Genomic DNA, 20,696 nt, shown 5'->3' on the forward strand with positions numbered 1-20,696 from the left:
ATCTCACACGTTAAACTTTCAGAAGGCAAGCCATATGATCACAACCACCAACCAACTACGTATGTGCACTGACAAACAAAACCCTAATTTGTTTTCCCCACTCGGCCTCTCGCTGATCCCTAGAACCCATTCATATATGCATGATTCACATTAGTCCCAAAATGACTGGGGAGGTGGGCCAGTTGACAGAGAAAGAAGTTGACTGAGCAGGAGACTAGCTCTCTCTACTGGCCAAATGGGACAAAACAAGAGCACTTATTTTGGTGAAGAAGGCATCAAGAAACAGCAAGAGCTTTTGTGCCATGTATACAAATTAATTCAAATGTTCAAGACTTATACAGGCCCTCCTTGAGGGTAACAAATCTAGTATGTTTCTTCTTGAGAAAATAGGAAAATACACATGATCTTTGCATTATTATGTACAGCGGTTTATTTGTGATTTTCCAAAACATTATATACTACATACAATGCACATAAATCAATGTACAATGGATCAACTTAAGAATAAAAGAAACGTAAAAGATACAGAACGGGTGGTGATTGAACAAAGACAATGATAATACTATCAATTCGATCAATGACAAGGCTATGTTGAAAGACAGTTTGAAGCATCGAGTCTTGAGAACTACATGGTGTGCATGTATAAAAGTACTTCTCTTGGGACTTTGAGATCAATTACAATGATTGATTACTAATGAGAAATGGTATGGTTAGCAGAAGTCACAGTCAACAAAATTCCACGTCCAACTAGTCCAAGAGTTTACCAGTTTATGTTGCATTTTTTTCCACAAGATCAATTCAGATGCTACTTCATAAACTCAATAGTAACATATTGTCCTTTGAGAAGGCATCAAGGAAAACGGTTAGGATTATAAACAAACATACAAAAGGAGAACTCGACCACTAGTGCTAGCTAACAACTATTTACTGGCATCCAATAGGAGTAAAGATTCAGAACAGTTCACACCTCCTTCCATTCCAGTGACACTTTCGCTACATACAGCGTACCAACTGTATTTGGCAGAAGTATACATAGGCTCTAATAACAACTACGTTAGCATAGCATGGCACTTAACATAAATATGAGGAAGAATGGCCAGTTGTTATATTTCACACAAAAATATACTGAACCACATCCTCTCTGCAGAGCAATGCACTATGATGGTCTATAGTATTAAATAAAAACTGTCAGGTGTGACATGGTGTCTATATACATGTTATGTTGGCCTTACGTACGTCCCTAAAGCATCACCTATGTTTTAAGGGATCTGTCTAAAGAGAGCCCGCTAGCGTTAAAGAAGCATATTTACGTCCGGTGGATCATCATTTGACATGTGCTTCCCAGAAGGGGTGAGCCGATGGTTATTCTCTAAACCACTAAAGATTGATTTGACAATAAAAGGAATGTAGTTGTGAAAAGCCACTTGAACAAGGTCTTAAAACAGGAAAAAAAAGAAGTAATTTGTTTCATTAAACCCCTGATATTGTCCTAAAATAAGGCTCTGGGTTCTAGGCACACCAAGGTAACGGAGCTAAAATGTGCATTCAATGTTAAAAGACAAACTGTTAAATGACCCTGCGATGCCTACATCATTGCAGATTTGCTATAGTGATCATCAGTAATAGAATTCAGACGTAAGTCAGAGCACAGAGACAGAAACATGAGTATATCATTGGCAAAAACTGCTGGTGAAAGTGTGGACACCGAGCGTGTGCACATATTGTAGTTCTGTGTTTGTTTGTGACATGTGTGTAAGCAAGCGCATATTAAGAGGTAGAAGATAATGATCACAGCAAAACAAAAAGATTCCAAAAGTGACCAATATGACTACAGACTAAAAGAGGCTTTCCTCCTCAGAGATATACAATTTCCATCATATATTTTCTCATCGCTCTCTAGCCAAATAAGAACTTTGCCTTTCAAGAAGAAAATAAAGACATAGGAGGGGGGGGTGAAAGTATGATTACACACACATCTTCCTTGAGTCCTTTACAGAAACATTTAAACAGGATGCTTTGTTGGTAAAGCACTGTGCCACCATAGGGCTGTGTCCTGTACGTCAGCGTTTTACAATAAAGACCTGGATTCCAGAGCGATGAGCTATGAGTAAGAGGGGCAGTAGAACACTTTGCTGAGAGCAGCCTGAGCAAGCAATGGCAAAGACGCAAGACAGAGACAACTAAAACATCAAGACAGGATCCCAACATAATCGTTTCATAAAACCTTTCAGAAATCTTGACACTACATCATACACCTACTAACTGTGTATGATTGCTATCTGACGCTAAGTGAGGCCTCTAGCATGAGGAAGCAATGTCATAATATCCCAGCTACAAGCTGTCCAAACCAAGTTGTTAGCATCAATGCATTGAAGGCGACACTTAATAAAAAGAGGAGCCATTTCAACCCCCCCAACACTAAGAGACGGAGTGGCGACAGCCCCCTCTTGATCTGTAGGCTTATTTTGAGATGTGTTGAGGTAAATCATCCAGCATTTGAGAAGTAAAAGGAATAAATAAAATGAATTAGTGTTAAAATAGATGAAACAATCATGCCAAAAATACATGTGCGGATGGGAGAGGTAGTTTGTTTTGGTTAACACAGCGCCTGGCGGCACAACTCTGTATACAATCGACTCTAACTGGGATTCAGGATTAGGGTTGCAAAATTCCAGGAACTTTCAATAAATGTTTTTTGCAACTCTATTCAGAATTCAGCTGGCTTCACACGTCACCAGAGGAATACAACAGAGCCACCAAAAACGTATGCTGGGCCGCTGTGAGCAGTGCCTTATCAGGAATCTGTCTGCAACCATTTACAGAGCTTAATATTACACTGAAACAAGACATTTCTTACTTCTATGTAATATTTTTGCCAAGTCAGGTTATTTCATGTCGGTAAACCTGACAAGGCACACTGATTACAGAGACACTGCCTCAAATCAGCCATGGTGACTGCATGATACACATATTATTAGTCATTCCTCAGCATCACCTATTCCTCTCAATAACAATACTGAGCAGGACTGGACACAGTGGCAGCGGGAACCATCGAGTCAGACGCACTATGACTCATAGTTTTTTGTGTGAAATGTTGCGGCCTGCCTCTTGTACACATGATTGTCTTGCTGTGATAAAGAAAAACAGACCGACACCCTGTGTGTGAAAACAATGGGATCCCTCTATACTGGGTCTGCAATGCATCTCTCTAGGCAGTTTCACTTCAAACAAAGAACTTGAGGAAAAACAGAACACTGCAGAGGTTGCCGAAGAGAAAGTCATGGCGTGTGTGGATGTATGCATATGTGTGTGTGTGTGTCACTGTGTTACGTTTGGTTCCCTTCTATGCTATTATGAACGTTTTCAGTTTCAATGAGGTATCTGTTAAATGTTGAACTGAGAGTTTTGTAAGGCTACCGAGGTGAAGTTGCTGACCTGCGTCGGGAGAGAGGGGTGCAGTTTTTGGGGTGTGTCTTTCTGAGCCAGCTTGGCAGCAGGCAGATAGCTCTTGGAGGAGTTCCTCCCATTAGAGCCCCTGACCCCATCTTCCCTACATTCCTTTACATTGGTTTATGCATACGTGATAGGTTAAAAAAAAGCCAGCTGTCTCCACATGACCTGGCTTACACACAGTGGGGTCTGGACAAGGGCTGCAGTGTGAGAAAACCACTTTGGGCAGGGAGTAGGACACGTCAATATACGCTCTGCACACCGGTATTCTATGATTCTTATTCTAAAATTCATCTTTAAATTTGCTATACAGTCTCAGGGTTCACTCCCGAGTCCAACTCCCCAAGAGCTCCTCGCTAGATCAGTTCAGTGTCAGTCACTTCCTAGGTAAGGGACATCACCTATCAATCAGAGTGACATATTCAAAGCCACTACACACGAATTCAGTCCCATCAGCCCTTGGTGCACTACAACCATCGAGTTGGGCCTGAATGGCTGCGGTCGCGTTAAAGCTATGAAGAGTCCTGCGAGGCTGGCTGCTGTTCTATTGCAGAAAAAGAGGCGTTGGTTGGCTTGTTGAAGAGAGGCATGCCCGTCGCTACGATGACTGATTGATTGGCCTGTATCCTTGTCCGTTTGAGTTGAGGCAGTGTTAGTAGTAAAGCGCATGATTGTTGTCTTTTTCCTGGTTCCAATGGTGTGGTAGCTTTACAGAGCAGCTTTACAGAGCAGCTTTATAGAGCAGCAGGTTGAGTCAGAGTCTCCTTGGTATGTGAGAAGGTCTTGACGCAGCTGAATGAACGCTGATTTTAGGAAACAATCTTGATTAAAATCAAACCAGTCCAAAGTAATGAGTTTGCATCAAAACAAGTATAGATATATAGTTGTCAAAGCTTATTGAGACCTCAAAGAGAGGTACAACATAAGAAAATAGTCCATCTCATTTTTGCATATATCTCCAGAGCATACTTCTCAACTGAATTATCTTAGTATTTGCCATCTTCTTCCTTATGTACAGAAATGAGTGGTATTTACAGGCAATGACCACAAGAGGGAGAGCCAGACCTGCAGAACACGACTGTGATATGCTGACCCTTCGACCTACTAAGCAAAACCAAACGGCTCTCAAACAAACTGGTGGGAGTGAATTTGTGATTGCATTTCATTGTGATTAGAATTTGATCTAGCGTTAAAAGTATCTTCAGATTAGATTAAAAAGTTTGAGTAATTACTAGTCATGACAGACAGGTTTGACTAAAGAAGACAACTGTTTTTTTTGTAGGCTTGCACACAGTTGAAGTGGGAAGTTTACATACACTTAGGTTGGAGCCATGAAAACTATTTTTCAACCACTCCACAAATTTCTTGTTAAACTATAGTTCTGGTAAGTCTGTTAGGACATCTACTTTGTGCATGACAAGTCATTTTTCCAACAGTTGTTTACAGACAGATTATTTTACTTAGAATTCACTGCATCACAATTCCAGTGGGTCAGAAGTTTACATACACTAAGTTGACTGTGCCTTTAAAGAGATTGGAAAATTCCAGAAATTGATGTCATGGCTTTAGAAGCTTCTGATGGGCTAATTGACATCATTTGAGTCAATTGGAGGTGTACCTGTGGATGTATTTCAAGGCCTACCTTCAAAGTCAGTGCCTCTTTGCTTGACATCATGGGAAAATCAAAAGAAATTAGCCAAGACCTCAGAAAAAAATTGTAGACATCCACAAGTCTGGTTCATATTTGGGAGAAATTTCCAAACGCCTGAAGGTACCACGTTCATCTGTACATGTACATGTACATCTAACAATAGTACGCAAGTATAAACACCATGGGACCACGCAGCCGTCATACCGCTCAGGAAGGAGATGCCTTCTGTCTCCTGGAGATGGGCGTACTTTGGTGCGTAAAGTGCAAATCAATCCCAGAACAACAGCAAAGGACCTTGTGAAGATGCTGGAGGAAACAGGTACAAAAGTAACTATATCCATAGTAAAACGAGGCCTATATCGACATAACCTGAAAGGCCGATCAGCAAGGAAGAAGCCACTGCTCCAAAACTGCCATAAAAAAAGCCAGACTACGGTTTGCAACTGCACATGGGGACAAAGATTGTACTTTTTGAGAAATGTCCTCTGGTCTGATGAAACAAAAATAGAACTGTCTGGACATAATGACCATTGTTATGTTTGGAGAAAAGGGGGGGGATGCTTGCACGCCGAAGAACACCATCCCAACCGTGAAGCACGGGGGTGGCAGCATCATGTTGTCGGGGGGGCTTTGCTGCAGGAGGGACTGGTGCACTTCACTAAATAGATGGCATCATGAAGATGGAAAATTATGTGGATATATTGAAGAAACATCTCAAGACATCAGTCAGGAAGTTAAAGCTTGGTCACAAATGGGTCTTCCAAATGGACAATGACCCCAAGCATACTTCCAAAGTTGTGGCAAAATGGCTTAAGGACAACAAAGTCAAGGTATTGGAGTGGCCATCGCAAATCCCTGACCTCAATCCTATAGAAAATGTGTGGGCAGAACTGAAAAAGCGTCTGAGAGCAAGGAGGCCTACAAACCTGACTCAGTTACACCAGCTAGGTCAGGAGGAAATGGGCCAAAATACACCCAACTTATTTTGGGAAGCTTGTGGAAAGCTACCCAAAACGTTTGACCCAAGTTAAACAATTTAAAAGCAATGCTACCAAATACTAATTGAGTGTATAACTTCTGACCCACTGGGAATGTGATGAAAGAAATAAAAGCTGAAAGAAATCATTCTCTTACATTTCACATTCTTAAAATAAAGTGGTGTTCCTAACTGACCTAAAACCGGGTCTTTTTACTGGGATTGTGAAAAACTGAGTTAAATGTATTTGGCTGAGGTGTATGTAAACTTCCGACTTCAACTGTACATATGTATTTAGCAACGGCGAACTTCTCCCTGAGGCATGGCCGTTAGCCACCTTACTAGGTTAGTTTAGCTCATTTTATTTTAGCTAGCCAATAATCCATAATGAAAATGAACTAAAAACATGTTGCTCTTTCCTTTTATGAAGGCAAGAGCTTTTTGAGTGGCAAATGTATATATTTTGAAGGGGCAACAGGTCCAAATAGTTTCCAGATTTTCCACACATATCCCATGTAGCCTACACTTTAACCAATCCATGAACTGTTACCGAAACACAGATGTTAGTCCCACTACTAAACACTCAGTCAGAGCCTGTGCACAACACCCTCTTGTGGTCATTCAATATACAAACATCAAAAATAGAAGGCCCCTCACACTCTACTCAGGGTGTGTCTGTGCGTGTATGCTTGTATGCATGCATTTCATTTTTTACATTTGAAACACCATGTCAACACATACACACATTCATATGCACACAAATAGGGCCTACATATCCTATAATATACATTAGATTACTCATCCATTTGTTTTAATCGAAACAACCTTTTTTTAAATATAGATATTAGCTTATGTATGTATGTATATATATTTATAAATACATTCTGTTTGAAATTCCCTTTTTCTTATCAATGGGAAATTCCAACCTTATCAAAGCCCCTCACTCTCTTTACCCATAATCCCCTAATTAACCCCCTAAAACCTTCTTTGACAGTGACACTATCAGGTCCATTCAGCTATCCCCCCTCAGATACCCTTCCATCGCTGAACCCTCCATCCAGCAACTCAACGCCATCTTGGGGGTCCCTCATGGGGAGGGGTCAGAGGGGCTGCTATGACACCTCGCTCCCAAACACCTCCAGCACCAGCGGGGTGAGCTGCATGCTGTGCTCTGGCTGGAAGGACAGCGAGCGGTACTGCTTGGAGTGCTCCTCGTTGAGGCTGCGCAGGTCGGCCAGCTTCTGGATCATCCTGGCGTAGAGCAGCCGTCCTCCTGGGTGGTTCACTCTGATGTAGGCCTGGAGCACCTCCGACAGACGGTCCTGGAGAACCTCGATCTTAGCGTGATCCAGCACCCCAGGTCGATCTACAGGGAGGAGAGAGAGGCCCTTAAAAGGAGGGGTGGAGAGAGGGGAATGCACACAAAAATACCATACAAACAGATGCTGTACATGTGCGCACAAACATGTACAAAAGCATGCAAAGCACAGTAACAAGCACACATGACAGCAAGCGGGTAGATACCTGGAGACAGCAGGCAGATGGCCATGAGCAGCACGTGTTCCTCCTCATGGAGCTTGAGTTTCTTCAGGCCCACCTGGAACTTCACCAGTGGCTCCAACAGGTCCAGAGTGTGACCCGCTACAGGGAGGGGCCGACAGTGGGTTAAGTGTGTGCTCATGTGGTTTGACACGGTCCTCCATATTTATTTGGACAGTGAAGCTAAAATGTTTACATTTGTCTCGATACTCCAGGTACACTAAGTACTTGGACAAATTAACTTAGTGTATTAAAGTAGTCAAAAGTGTAGTGTTTGATCCCATATTCCAAGCACACAATGACTAAATCAAGCTTGTGACTCTACAAACTTGTTGAATGCATTTGCAGTTTGTTTTGGTTGTTCTTTGTATTATGCTTTGCCCAATAGGAACTGAATGGTGAATAAGTGTCATTTTGGGGTCACTTTTATTGAAAAATGAAATTACATGTTTCTGAACATTTCTACATTAATGTGGATGCTGCCATGATTAGGGATAATCATGAATGAATCTTGAATAATGATGATTATACCCCAAAATAATAAAGAATCTCCCCCCTAAAAATGCTAACCTCTCACCATTACCAATAACAGGGGGGGTGTATGGTCTTTGTGCCTCTAACATTCTCACTCATCCGCGTTGCGTTGTGCCTGAAAGCTCTTAGCCGTGGTATATTGGCCATATACCACACCCCCCCGGGCCTTATTGCTCAACTATTCCTAATCAAGGTAGCATCTACAGTGCCTTGCGAAAGTATTCGGCCCCCTTGAACTTTGCGACCTTTTGCCACATTTCAGGCTTCAAACATAAAGATATAAAACTGTATTTTTTTGTGAAGAATCAACAACAAGTGGGACACAATCATGAAGTGGAATGACATTTATTGGATATTTCAAACTTTTTTAACAAATCAAAAACTGAAAAATTGGGCGTGCAAAATTATTCAGCCCCCTTAAGTTAATACTTTGTAGCGCCACCTTTTGCTGCGAGTACAGCTGTAAGTCGCTTGGGGTATGTCTCTATCAGTTTTGCACATCTAGAGACTGACATTTTTTCCCATTCCTCCTTGCAAAACAGCTCGAGCTCAGTGAGGTTAGATGGAGAGCATTTGTGAACAGCAGTTTTCAGTTCTTTCCACAGATTCTCGATTGGATTCAGGTCTGGACTTTGACTTGGCCATTCTAACACCTGGATATGTTTATTTTTTAACCATTCCATTGTAGATTTTGCTTTATGTTTTGGATCATTGTCTTGTTGGAAGACAAATCTCCGTCCCAGTCTCAGGTCTTTTGCAGACTCCATCAGGTTTTCTTCCAGAATGGTCCTGTATTTGGCTCCATCCATCTTCCCATCAATTTTAACCATCTTCCCTGTCCCTGCTGAAGAAAAGCAGGCCCAAACCATGATGCTGCCACCACCATGTTTGACAGTGGGGATGGTGTGTTCAGGGTGATGAGCTGTGTTGCTTTTACGCCAAACATAACGTTTTGCATTGTTGCCAAAAAGTTCAATTTTGGTTTCATCTGACCAGAGCACCTTCTTCCACATGTTTTGTGTGTCTCCCAGGTGGCTTGTGGCAAACTTTAAACCACACTTTTTATGGATATCTTTAAGAAATGGCTTTCTTCTTGCCACTCTTCCATAAAGGCCAGATTTGTGCAATATACGACTGATTGTTGTCCTATGGACAGAGTCTCCCACCTCAGCTGTAGATCTCTGCAGTTCATCCAGAGTGATCATGGGCCTCTTGGCTGCATCTCTGATCAGTCTTCTCCTTGTATGTGCTGAAAGTTTAGAGGGACGGCCAGGTCTTGGTAGATTTGCAGTGGTCTGATACTCCTTCCATTTCAATATTATCGCTTGCACAGTGCTCCTTGGGATGTTTAAAGCTTGGGAAATCTTTTTGTATCCAAATCCGGCTTTAAACTTCTTCACAACAGTATCTCGGACCTGCCTGGTGTGTTCCTTGTTCTTCATGATGCTCTCTGCGCTTTTAACGGACCTCTGAGACTATCACAGTGCAGGTGCATTTATACGGAGACTTGATTACACACAGGGGGATTGTATTTATCATCATTAGTCATTTAGGTCAACATTGGATCATTCAGAGATCCTCACTGAACTTCTGGAGAGAGTTTGCTGCACTGAAAGTAAAGGGGCTGAATAATTTTGCACGCCTAATTTTTCAGTTTTTGATTTGTTAAAAAAGTTTGAAATATCCAATAAATGTCGTTCCACTTCATGATTGTGTCCCACTTGTTGTTGATTCTTCACAAAAAAATACAGTTTTATATCTTTATGTTTGAAGCCTGAAATGTGGCAAAAGGTCGCAAAGTTCAAGAGGGCTGAATACTTTCGCAAGGCACTGTACATTAAAGCTGCAATATGTCAGTTTTTGGGCAACCAGACCAAATTCAACTTAGAAAAGTGTGTTATAGATCTGTCTGTCATTCTCATTGAAAGCAAGTCTAAGAAGCGGTAGATCTGTTTTATGTGCGCTATTTCTATTTCCCGTTCTTAAGCTTCGTTTTTCTTTCAGGTTTGTACACCAGTTTTAAATTGCGGAAAATATAATTCACACCGGTTTACATGGTACAATGATACACTATGCTTCTTTCATCACAAACCAAAATGTGGAAAAACTATTAGAATTTTAGCAATCAAGAAATTGTGGAGCAATTTCTGTATAGTGCATCTTTAATGTAGAAGCATTCAGAAACATCTTCTATTTTTATTTGCAATAAAAGTGACTCCAAAATGATAATTCCTTATTTGCCATTCATTTCTATATTGGGCACAACCAAAACGAACAGCAAATACATTCAACACGTTTGTAGAGTCACAAGCTTGATGTAATCATTGTGTGCTATGAATATGGGACCAAATACTAAAACTCTTGACTAATTGAATACATTATAAGTGAATTTGTTCAAATACTTACGAATTCTTCTGTTTTGTTACAGCCATATTCTAAAATGTAAAAAAAAAAAAAAATTAAAAAGCGAAGAGGTTTGTGGAAATGTTTGCAAATGTATTAAAAATAAAAAACAGAAATACCTTTATTTACAAAAGTATTCAGACCATTTGCTATGAGATTCAAAATTGAGCTCAGGTGCATCCTGTTTCCATTGATCATCCCTGATGTTTCTACAACTTGGGAGTCCACCTGTGGTACATTCAATTGATTGGACATGATTTGGAAAGGCACACACCTGTCTATATAAGATCCCACAGTTGACAGTGCATGTCAGAGTAAAAACAAAGCCATGAGGTTGAAGGAATTGTCCGTAGAGCTCAGAGACAGGATTGTGTAGAAGCACAGATCTGGGTAAGGGTACCAAAACATTTCTGCAGCATTGAAGGTCCCCAAGAACACAGTGGCCTCCAAGATCCTTGGCACCACCAAGACTCTTCCTACAGCTGGCTGCCCAGCCAAACTGAGCAATCGGGAGAGAAGGGCCTTGGTCAGGGAGGTGACCAAGAACCCGATGGTCACTCTGACAGAGAGCCAGAGTTCCTCTGTGGACATGGGAGAATCTTCCAGAAGGACAACCATCTCTGCAGCACTCCACCAAAATCAGGCCTTTATGGTTGAGCGGCCAGACAGAAGCCACTCTTCAGGCACATGAGAGCCTGGTGGGAGTTTGCCAAAAGGCACCTAAAGGACTCTGACCATGAGAAACAAAATTATCTGGTCTGATGAAACCAAGATTGAACTCTTTGGCCTGAATGCCAAGCGTCACATCTGGAGGAAACCTGGCACCAGCCCTACAGTGAAGCATGGTGGTGGCAGCAGCATCATGCTGTGGGGATGTTTTTCAGCGGCAGGGACTGGGAGACTAGTTAGGATCGAGGCAAAGATGAGCGGAGTAAAGTAGAGAGAGATTCTTGATGAATACCTGCTCCAGAGTGCTCAGAAACAAACTGGGGCAAAGGTTCCCCTTCCAAGAGGACAACGACCCTAAACACACAGCCAAGACAACGCAGGAGTAGCTTCGGGACAAGTCTCAATGTCCTAGAGTGGCCCAGCCAGAGCCCGGACTTGAACCTGATCGAACATCTCTGGAGAGAACTGAAAATAGCTGTGCCGCGACGCTCCCCATCCAACCTGACAGAGCTTGAGAGGATCAGCAGAGAAGCATGGGAGAAACTCCCTAAATACAGGTGTGCCATGCTTGTAGCGTCATACCCAATAAGACTGGAGGCTGTCATTGCTGCCAAAGGTGCTTCAACAAAGTACTGAGTAAAGGGTCTGAATACTTATGTAAATGTTATATTTCATTATTTTTTATTCTACATTTGCAAACATTTCTAAAAACCAGTTGTTGCTTTGTCATTAAGGGGTAGTGTGTGTAGATTGAGGAAACTATTTAATCCATTTTAGAATAAGTATAACTTAACAAAATGTGGAAAAGTCACAGAGTCTGAATACTTTCCAAATGCACTGTACACAGTGCTTCCATTTCTAAACAGTAAAACAGATATGAAAATACCCTAAAATAAAAGGTGCCATTCTTGCACAGTTGCTTTAAATGAAACATTTGATCTCAAAACCAAAAAGCTGAAGTATAGAGCCAAATTTAAACATGCGGAGGGGAGTGTACGTACAGTGTGTAGAGTGTGTGTGTGTACATGTATTTCACCCTTGGTGACGTCGTTGACGCAGTACTTGAAGTCAGGACCACCACCACAGCTCCAGGACATGTCCTCTAGGTTGAAGGACTGGTTGGAACGCAGCATGATGATCTCGATGGCACTGGATTTCAGCAGGGCGATCTGGTCCTCAGCAGTCAGCCCTCTGGAAACACACAATACATGTATTGAGCCAAACATGCAGATTGACAGGGTGCCCTCACCCCATCATACACAGAGGGCCTTATCTGCTTTTACTTTACCTGATGAGAAACTGTGGCAATAGCAACCTATTTCTCCCAATGTGAAATTCATTCCAGATTTGATGGCAGAGACAGTGTTTCATTGGTACCAAAAGATGAGGGAATCGGCATAACAACAATCAAAGGCTGGAATCTTACAGCACATTGGGCAATGTCATTCTTCTATTTCCAAACTAAACAAACTAGTTCTTAACCTTGAAACTGGAATTGCCTTATTGTCAGTCTGACAAATATTTAATTGCCATCTTTTGCTCGTATTTTTTTGTACACACAGATGAATGAATTGAATGAGCACTGTTTTCTAGAATTTTCTAAGGGAGGGGGAGACCGGAAAGGACAGGTAGTACAATGAATTTTATGGTTACCGGGACAACAGCGTTCCATGGTGCACTGCAGCGTGTGCTTCACTTAAATGTTGCTATTGGAGGCATGAGCACACAGGCTTTATCTCATCCAACCTTCCATATTCACACACCGGTACGAAGGTTAACACCAAACTAACGGGAAACTCTATCCGCTCTGCCTCTGTGCCTATTCCCTTCTTATGATGAGTCATCATGAGCCTGACAGCCTTTGTTAGTGTGGCTAACACACAGCCAGCCAGGTTATTCTAAACAGATCCTCCGACACAAAGGGAATCCTGAATACATGCAACACTGACTGACATGGCTAGAAATGGAGATCTGTTTACACCTGTGATCTAACCCTTCGTCACAAATACAGGATTCAGCCATTTACCTGAATGCTTTCTTAGACCAAAGTCTGAATAATGTTTCTTACCCATTTCGTTTCATTTGATTAAAAAACAAGCATATAGCCTCCCCTCCTCAATAAAGGCAGTTGTTTTTGTCCTGCCCAATGCAAATCAAACTGTCACCTGTGTCGAATACAACATGTGTAGACCTTACTGTGAAATGCTTACTTACAAAGCCTTAACCAACAGTGCAGTTCAAGAAAGAGTTAAGAAAATATTTACCAAATAAATATGAGTAAAAAAATTATAAAAAGTAACAAAAATAACAACGGGGCTATATACAGGGTGCCCCGATACGAATTGGAGTAGGTCTAGGGTATCCAGGAGGATGCTGTTGATATGAGCCATGACCAGCCTTTCAAAGCACTTCATGGCTATTGACGTGAGTGCTACAGGGCGGTAATCATTTAGGCAGGTTACCGTAGTGTTCTTGGGCACAGGGACTATGGTGGTCTGCTTGAAACATGTAGATATTACAGACTCAGCCAGGGAGAGGTTGAAAATGTCAGTGAAGACACTTGCCAGTTTGTCCGCACATGCTTAGAGTACACGTCCTGGTAATACGTCTGGTCCCGAGGCTTTGTGAATGTTGACCTGTTTAAAAGGTCTTGCTCACCTCGGATACCGAGAGCGCTATCACATAGTCGTTCAGAACAACTGGTGCTCTCATGCATGCTTCAGTGTTGCTTGCCTCGAAGCAAACATAAAAGTAATTTAGCTTGTCTGGTAGACTCGCATCACTGGGCAGCTCGTGGCTGGGTTTCCCTTTGTAGTCCGTAACAGTTTTCAAGCCCTGCCACATCCATCAGAGCCGATGTGATAGGATTCAATCTTAATCCTGTATTGACGCTTTGCTTGTTTGATGGTTCATCGGAGGGCCGAGCACGATTTCTTTTAAGCATCTGGATAAGTGTCCCGCTCCTTGAGCTCGATGCAGATATTGCCTGTAATCCATGGCTTCTGGTTGGGATATGTACATACAGTCACTGTGGGGACAACGTTGTCAATGCACTTATTGATGAAGCCGATGACTGAGGTGGTATACTCCTCAATGCCCTTTGATGAATCCCGGAACATATTCCAGCCTGTGCTAGCAAAACAGTCCTGTCGCGTAGCATCCACGTCATCTGACCACTTCTGTATTGAGCGAGTCACTAGTACTTCCTGCTTTAGTGTTTGCTTGTAAGCAGGAATCAGGAGGATATAATTATGGTCAGATTTGCCAAATGGAGGGCGGGAGAGAGCTTTGTATGCATCTCTGTGTGTAGAGTAAAGGTGGTCTAGAGTTTTTTCCCCCTCTGGTTGCACATGCTGGTAGAAATTAGGTAAAACAGAAGTAAGTTTCCCTGCATTAAAGTCCCCAGCCACTAGGAGCGCCACCTCTGGATGAGCATTTCCTTGTTTGCTTATGGCCTTATACAGCTGGTTGAGTGCGGTCTGAGTGCCAGCATCGGTTTGTGGAGGTAAATAGACGGCTACGAATAATATAGATGAGAATGCTCTTGGTAGATAGTGTGGTCTACAGCTTATCATAAGGTACTCTACCTCAGGCGAGAAATACCTCGAGACTCCTTTAAAACTTCTTATGGATAGGGGGCAGCATTTTCACATTTGGATGAAAAGCGTGCCAAGAGTAAACTGCCTCCTACTCAGTCCCAGATGCTAATATATGCATATTATCAGTAGTATTGGATAGAAAACACTCCGCAGTTTCTAAAACTGTTTGAATGATGTCTGTGAGTATAACAGAACTCATATGGCAGGTAAAAACCTGAGAAAAAAATCCAACCAGGAAGTGGGAAATCTGAGGTTTGTAGGTTTTCAACTCTGCCCCTATTGAATATACAGTGGGATATGGGTCATCTTGCACTTCCTGTGGCTTCCACTAGATGTCAACAGTCTTTAGAACGTTGTTTCAGGCTTCTACTGTGAAGGGGGGCTGAAAGGGAGGGGTATGAGTCAGAGGTCTGCCAGCAGCCTCGGTCTCATGGCGTGCGGTTATGAGAAAGTTACCTCTCGTTCCATTGCTTTTCTACAGAGAAATGAATTCTCCAGGTGGGACATTATTGAACATTTATGTTTTTTTTTAAATCCTAAAGATTGAGTCTATACATCGTTTGATTTGTTTCTACGACCAGTAATATAACTTTTTGGAATTTTCGCCTGACATTTCCGCTGGACTTGCCCGCGCCTCGTGAGTTTCGATTTGTTGACGAAACGCCCTAACAAAAGGAGGAATTTGGATATAAATAATGGACTTTATGGAACAAATCAAACATTTATTGTGGAACTGGGATACCTGGGAGTGCATTCTGACGAAGATCATCAAAGCGAATATTTATAATGCTATTTCTGACTTATGTTGACTCCAACATGGCGGATATATTCTTGGGTTTTGTATGTCGTCTGAGCGCCATACTTAGATTATTGCATGGTTTGCTTTTTCCGTAAAGTTTTTTAAAAATCTGACACAGCAGTTGCATTAAGGAGAAGTATATATTTAAATCTGTGAATAACACTTCTATCTTTTATTAATGTTTATTATGAGTATTTCTGTGATTTGATGTGGCTCTGTGCAAATTCACGGGATGTTTTGGAGGCAAAGCCAAATGTAAACTGAGGTTTTTGGTTAGAAATATGAACTTGATTGAACAAAACATACAGTGCCTTGCGAAAGTATTCGGCCCCCTTGAACTTTGCGACCTTTTGCCACATTTCAGGCTTCAAACATAAAGATATAAAACTGTATTTTTTGTGTGAAGAATCAACAACAAGTAGGACACAATCATGAACTGGAACGACATTTATTGGATATTTCAAACTTTTTTAACAAATCAAAAACTGAAAAATTGGCGTGCAAAATTATTCAGCCCCTTTACTTTCAGTGCAGCAAACTCTCTCCAGAACTTCAGTGAGGATCTCTGAATGATCCAATGTTGACCTAAATGACTAATGATGATAAATACAATCCACCTGTGTGTAATCAAGTCTCCGTATAAATGCACCTGCACTGTGATAGTCTCAGAGGTCCGTTAAAAGCGCAGAGAGCATCATGAAGAACAAGGAACACACCAGGCAGGTCCGAGATACTGTTGTGAAGAAGTTTAAAGCCGGATTTGGATACAAAAAGATTTCCCAAGCTTTAAACATCCCAAGGAGCACTGTGCAAGCGATAATATTTAAATGGAAGGAGTATCAGACCACTGCAAATCTACCAAGACCTGGCCGTCCCTCTAAACTTTCAGCTCATACAAGGAGAAGACTGACCAGAGATGCAGCCAAGAGGCCCATGATCACTCTGGATGAACTGCAGAGATCTACAGCTGAGGTGGGAGACTCTGTCCATAGGACACCAATCAGTCGTATATTGCACAAATCTGGCCTTTATGGAAGAGTGGCAAGAAGAAAGCCATTTCTTAAAGATATCCATAAAAAGTGTCGTTTAAAGTTTGCCACAAGCCACCTGGGAGACACACCAAACATGTGGAAGAAGGTGCTCTGGTCAGATGAAACCAAAATTGAACTTTTTGGCAACAATGCAAAACGTTATGTTTGGCGTAAAAGCAACACAGCTCATCACCCTGAACACACCATACCCACTGTCAAACATGGTGGTGGCAGCATCATGGTTTGGGCCTGCTTTTCTTCAGCAGGGACAGGGAAGATGGTTAAAATTGATGGGAAGATGGATGGAGCCAAATACAGGACCATTCTGGAAGAAAACCTGATGGAGTCTGCAAAAGACCTGAGACTGGGACGGAGATTTGTCTTCCAACAAGACAATGATCCAAAACATAAAGCAAAATCTACAATGGAATGGTTCAAAAATAAACATATCCAGGTGTTAGAATGGCCAAGTCAAAGTCCAGACCTGAATCCAATCGAGAATCTGTGGAAAGAACTGAAAACTGCTGTTCACAAATGCTCTCCATCCAACCTCACTGAGCTCGAGCTGTTTTGCAAGGAGGAATGGGAAAAATTTCAGTCTCTCGATGTGCAAAACTGATAGAGACATACCCCAAGCGACTTACAGCTGTAATCGCAGCAAAAGGTGGCGCTACAAAGTATTAACTTAAGGGGGCTGAATAATTTTGCACGCCCAATTTTTCAGTTTTTGATTTGTTAAAAAAGTTTGAAATATCCAATAAATGTCATTCCACTTCATGATTGTGTCCCACTTGTTGTTGATTCTTCACAAAAAAATACAGTTTTATATCTTTATGTTTGAAGCCTGAAATGTGGCAAAAGGTCGCAAAGTTCAAGGGGGCCGAATACTTTCGCAAGGCACTGTACATGCATTGTGTAAAATGTTGTCCCGGGAGTGTCATCTCATGAAGAATATCAAAGGTTAGTGATTCATTTTATCAATATTTCTGCTTTTTGTGACTCCTCTCTTTGCTTGGAAAATCTCTATATGCTTTCTGTGACTATTTGCTGACCTAACAATGATATGTTCTGCTTTCACCGAAAAGCTTTTTTGAAATCGAAATTATCCATGTCGTAGTTCAGTCAAAACTCGGTGAAACACAAGACACTACAGTTTTTAAATGTTCCGTTGGTAGTATAATCTTGATCATAGGTCATCCATTTTATTTTCCAATGATTGCACGGTGGCCAATAGAACAGATGACAGTGGGGAGTTTACTCACTCGTCTACGAATTCTCAGAAGGCAGCCCGAAATCCCCCCCCCCCTCCATCTTTTCTTCACACAAATGAAGGGATTTTGGCCCGTTCCTGAGAAAGCAGTATATCAGTTGCGTTGGACTCAAGTAGTCAAGACTATTGATAAGGGTTTGGCTCGTGACACCTCTTTGAAATAAGTCTTAAATCATCAAAACTTTATTAAACTAATCAAGTTTTGGATGTGAGTAAAAACCCCGTGGGAAAGTATTCAGACCCCTTGACTTTTTTTCACATTTTGTTACATTACAGCCTTATGGGCTGTCGTTTCTCTTTACTTATTTGAGCTGTTCTTGCCATAATATGGAAATGGTCTTTTACCAAATAGGGCTGTCTTCTGTATACCCCCATACTTTATCACAACACAACTAATTGGCTCAAACTCATTAAGGAAAGAAATTCCAGCACAAATTCACACTTATGAAGATGGTTGAGAGAATGCCAAGAGTGTGCAAAGCCATCAAGGCAAAGTGTGGCTACTTTAAAGAATCTCAAATATATATTATTATATCAAAATATATTTTAACGGATTCATACACGAACAAACAGAGCACAAAATGTAATCAAAAATGTTGTTTTAAAGTGTCCTATAGTTTCCTTATAAGTACGATCAGAAATGTTTTGTATTTTGTTAAATATTGAACCATATTTAACAAAGCACTAACTTTTTTAAAACTGTTATCAGGCTACCTTCAGACGAGTCTTGTGAGCATCCTAGAGCAAAATAACCAACGTACGTGTTGGTGGGAGTCTCACCTTTCCATAGAGGGGTCATATTAGTGTGTAGCCCAAACTGTTCGGACGCTACAGACAGAAATTGGCAGAGTCCCGTGACGCTTGTGGGGGTTGCAGAGCAAAATGGAGAACACCATTGTGTTTGCGACACGTAGGCCAAACCGTTCAGATGTTTTCATGAGAAGACCGATTTTCAGGACAAACACCACTGTAGCTTGGCCACCTTCCACCGCAGATGTGAAAGGCCACCATTTGCGGATGCGTTGGATTGAGATGCAGCTCATGCAAAAAAACATAACTCTAGTTTAGACAGATTTTGTTGGGGATATTTATTATAATGCTAATTAGATTTCCACTTTAGATGGTGTAGAAATATACCAAGTCACTACAAAAATAACTCAGTTGCCGGAGACGAAGGAAGCCGCTCAGGGATTTCACCATGAGGACAATGGTGACTTTAAAACAGTTAAAGTTTAATGGATAGGAGAAAACTGAGGATGGTTCAACAACATTATAGTTAGCAAATAATACTAACCTAATTGACAGAGTGAAAAGAAGAGAGCCTGTACAAAATACATATATTCCAAAACATGCATCCTGTTTGCAACAAGGCACTAAAGAAATACTTTTTGTCCTGATTACAAAGTGTTATATTTGGGGCAAATCCAATACAACACATTTTCAAGTGGTGGCTGCATCATGTTATGCTTGTAATCATTAAGGACTGGGGAGTCGTATTTTTTAAGAATAAAAAAAACAAATGGAACAGACCTAAGTACAGGCAAAATCCTAGAGGAAAACCTGGTTCAGTCTGCCTTCCAACAGACACTGGGAGATGAATTCACCTTTCAGCAGGACAATAACCTAAAACAAAGCCAAATCTACACTGGAGTTTCTTACCAATGAGACAGTGAATGTTCTTTAGTAGCCAAGTTAAAGTTTTGACATGAAAAGCTATAGCAAGACCTGTTTGTCTCGCAATGATCCACGACCAACTTGACAAGCTTGAATAAATTGGAAAATAGTAAATGGGAAAATGTTGAATAATTCAGGTGTGGAAAGCTCTTAGAACTGTACCCACAAAGACTCAGATGTAATCTCTGAAAAAGGTGCTTCTGGAAAGTATTGACTGAGGTGCGTAAATACTTACGTAAATTAGATAGATACATTCGCAAAAATGTCTAAAAACATGTTTTCACTTTGTCATTATGGGGTATTGTGTGTAGATGGGTGAAAAAAAGATATACTTCATCCATTTTGAATTCAGGCTGTAACAACGTGTAGAATAAGTGATGTATGAATACTTCTTGAATGCACTGTGCATCTGGGGAGCAGATGGATAGGGAACCTTTACTGAACTGGTGAATACTATCCCAGGAATACCACTGAGCCATAGGTCTTTATTAAATGCCATACATACATAATAACACACTGTACCAAAGCATGTAGCTATGCAATTACCGAAGTCATCCACCCACAAATAACTATTACAAGCTTAATGAACGGTAGAAGCCTAACTAAGATCCAATTTCAGATTGAAAGGTTGTTGTGTAATGGCCTAATTAAAGATATATGGTGGAGCAATCATGTGTCCTACACAATCCTTTTAATGTACTATATTAAGGCTCCTGGGCGAAGTTTCCACTACGTACAGATAAAGGATCAGCGTCCCCTTCCCCAATCCTAACCTTTAACATTAGTGGGGGGAAAAACAAAACTGACCCAAGACCAGAATCTAAGGGCAACTCCACCCCACACCTTTAGTAGGCACACGGTATGCTAGAGTCCCACCTGAAGCCAGGAATCATCTTAGCGAAGCCGATGACCTTCTGGATGCTGTAGCTGACCAGGTCAGCCAGGTGGGGCAGCATAGAGAGCTTGGAGCCATCGTCCTCACTGGAGTCTGGGCTGCCTGCACTATCCTGGTACATCATCAACAGACTGCTGAAGTTCATCAGCTTGGTGTCCACAGACTCTACATACACAGAGAGAGATAGACAGAGAGCGAGAGAGCGA

At 41.5% G+C, this 20,696-nt stretch overlaps 1 protein-coding gene across 3 annotated transcripts in view; it reads right to left on the reverse strand.

Moving 5' to 3' along the window:
* Positions 1–6,982: 6,982 nt before the first annotated feature.
* LOC112244981 (vitamin D3 receptor A) overlaps positions 6,983–20,696 on the reverse strand; it is an 86,284-nt gene continuing 72,570 nt past the window's right edge. For all 3 annotated transcript variants that reach the window (XM_024412899.2, XM_024412900.2, XM_024412898.2), the window contains 4 exons: positions 20,472–20,655; positions 12,259–12,413; positions 7,602–7,718; positions 6,983–7,443 (listed from right to left, as the gene is read on the reverse strand). In XM_024412899.2, coding sequence (XP_024268667.1) covers positions 7,190–7,443; positions 7,602–7,718; positions 12,259–12,413; positions 20,472–20,655 — 710 coding nt within the window. In that variant the 3' untranslated portion in view covers positions 6,983–7,189. The remainder of the gene's footprint in view (positions 7,444–7,601; positions 7,719–12,258; positions 12,414–20,471; positions 20,656–20,696) is intronic.

Source organism: Oncorhynchus tshawytscha, linkage group LG16 (assembly GCF_018296145.1).
Source record: "Oncorhynchus tshawytscha isolate Ot180627B linkage group LG16, Otsh_v2.0, whole genome shotgun sequence".
NCBI classification, from domain to species: domain Eukaryota; kingdom Metazoa; phylum Chordata; class Actinopteri; order Salmoniformes; family Salmonidae; genus Oncorhynchus; species Oncorhynchus tshawytscha.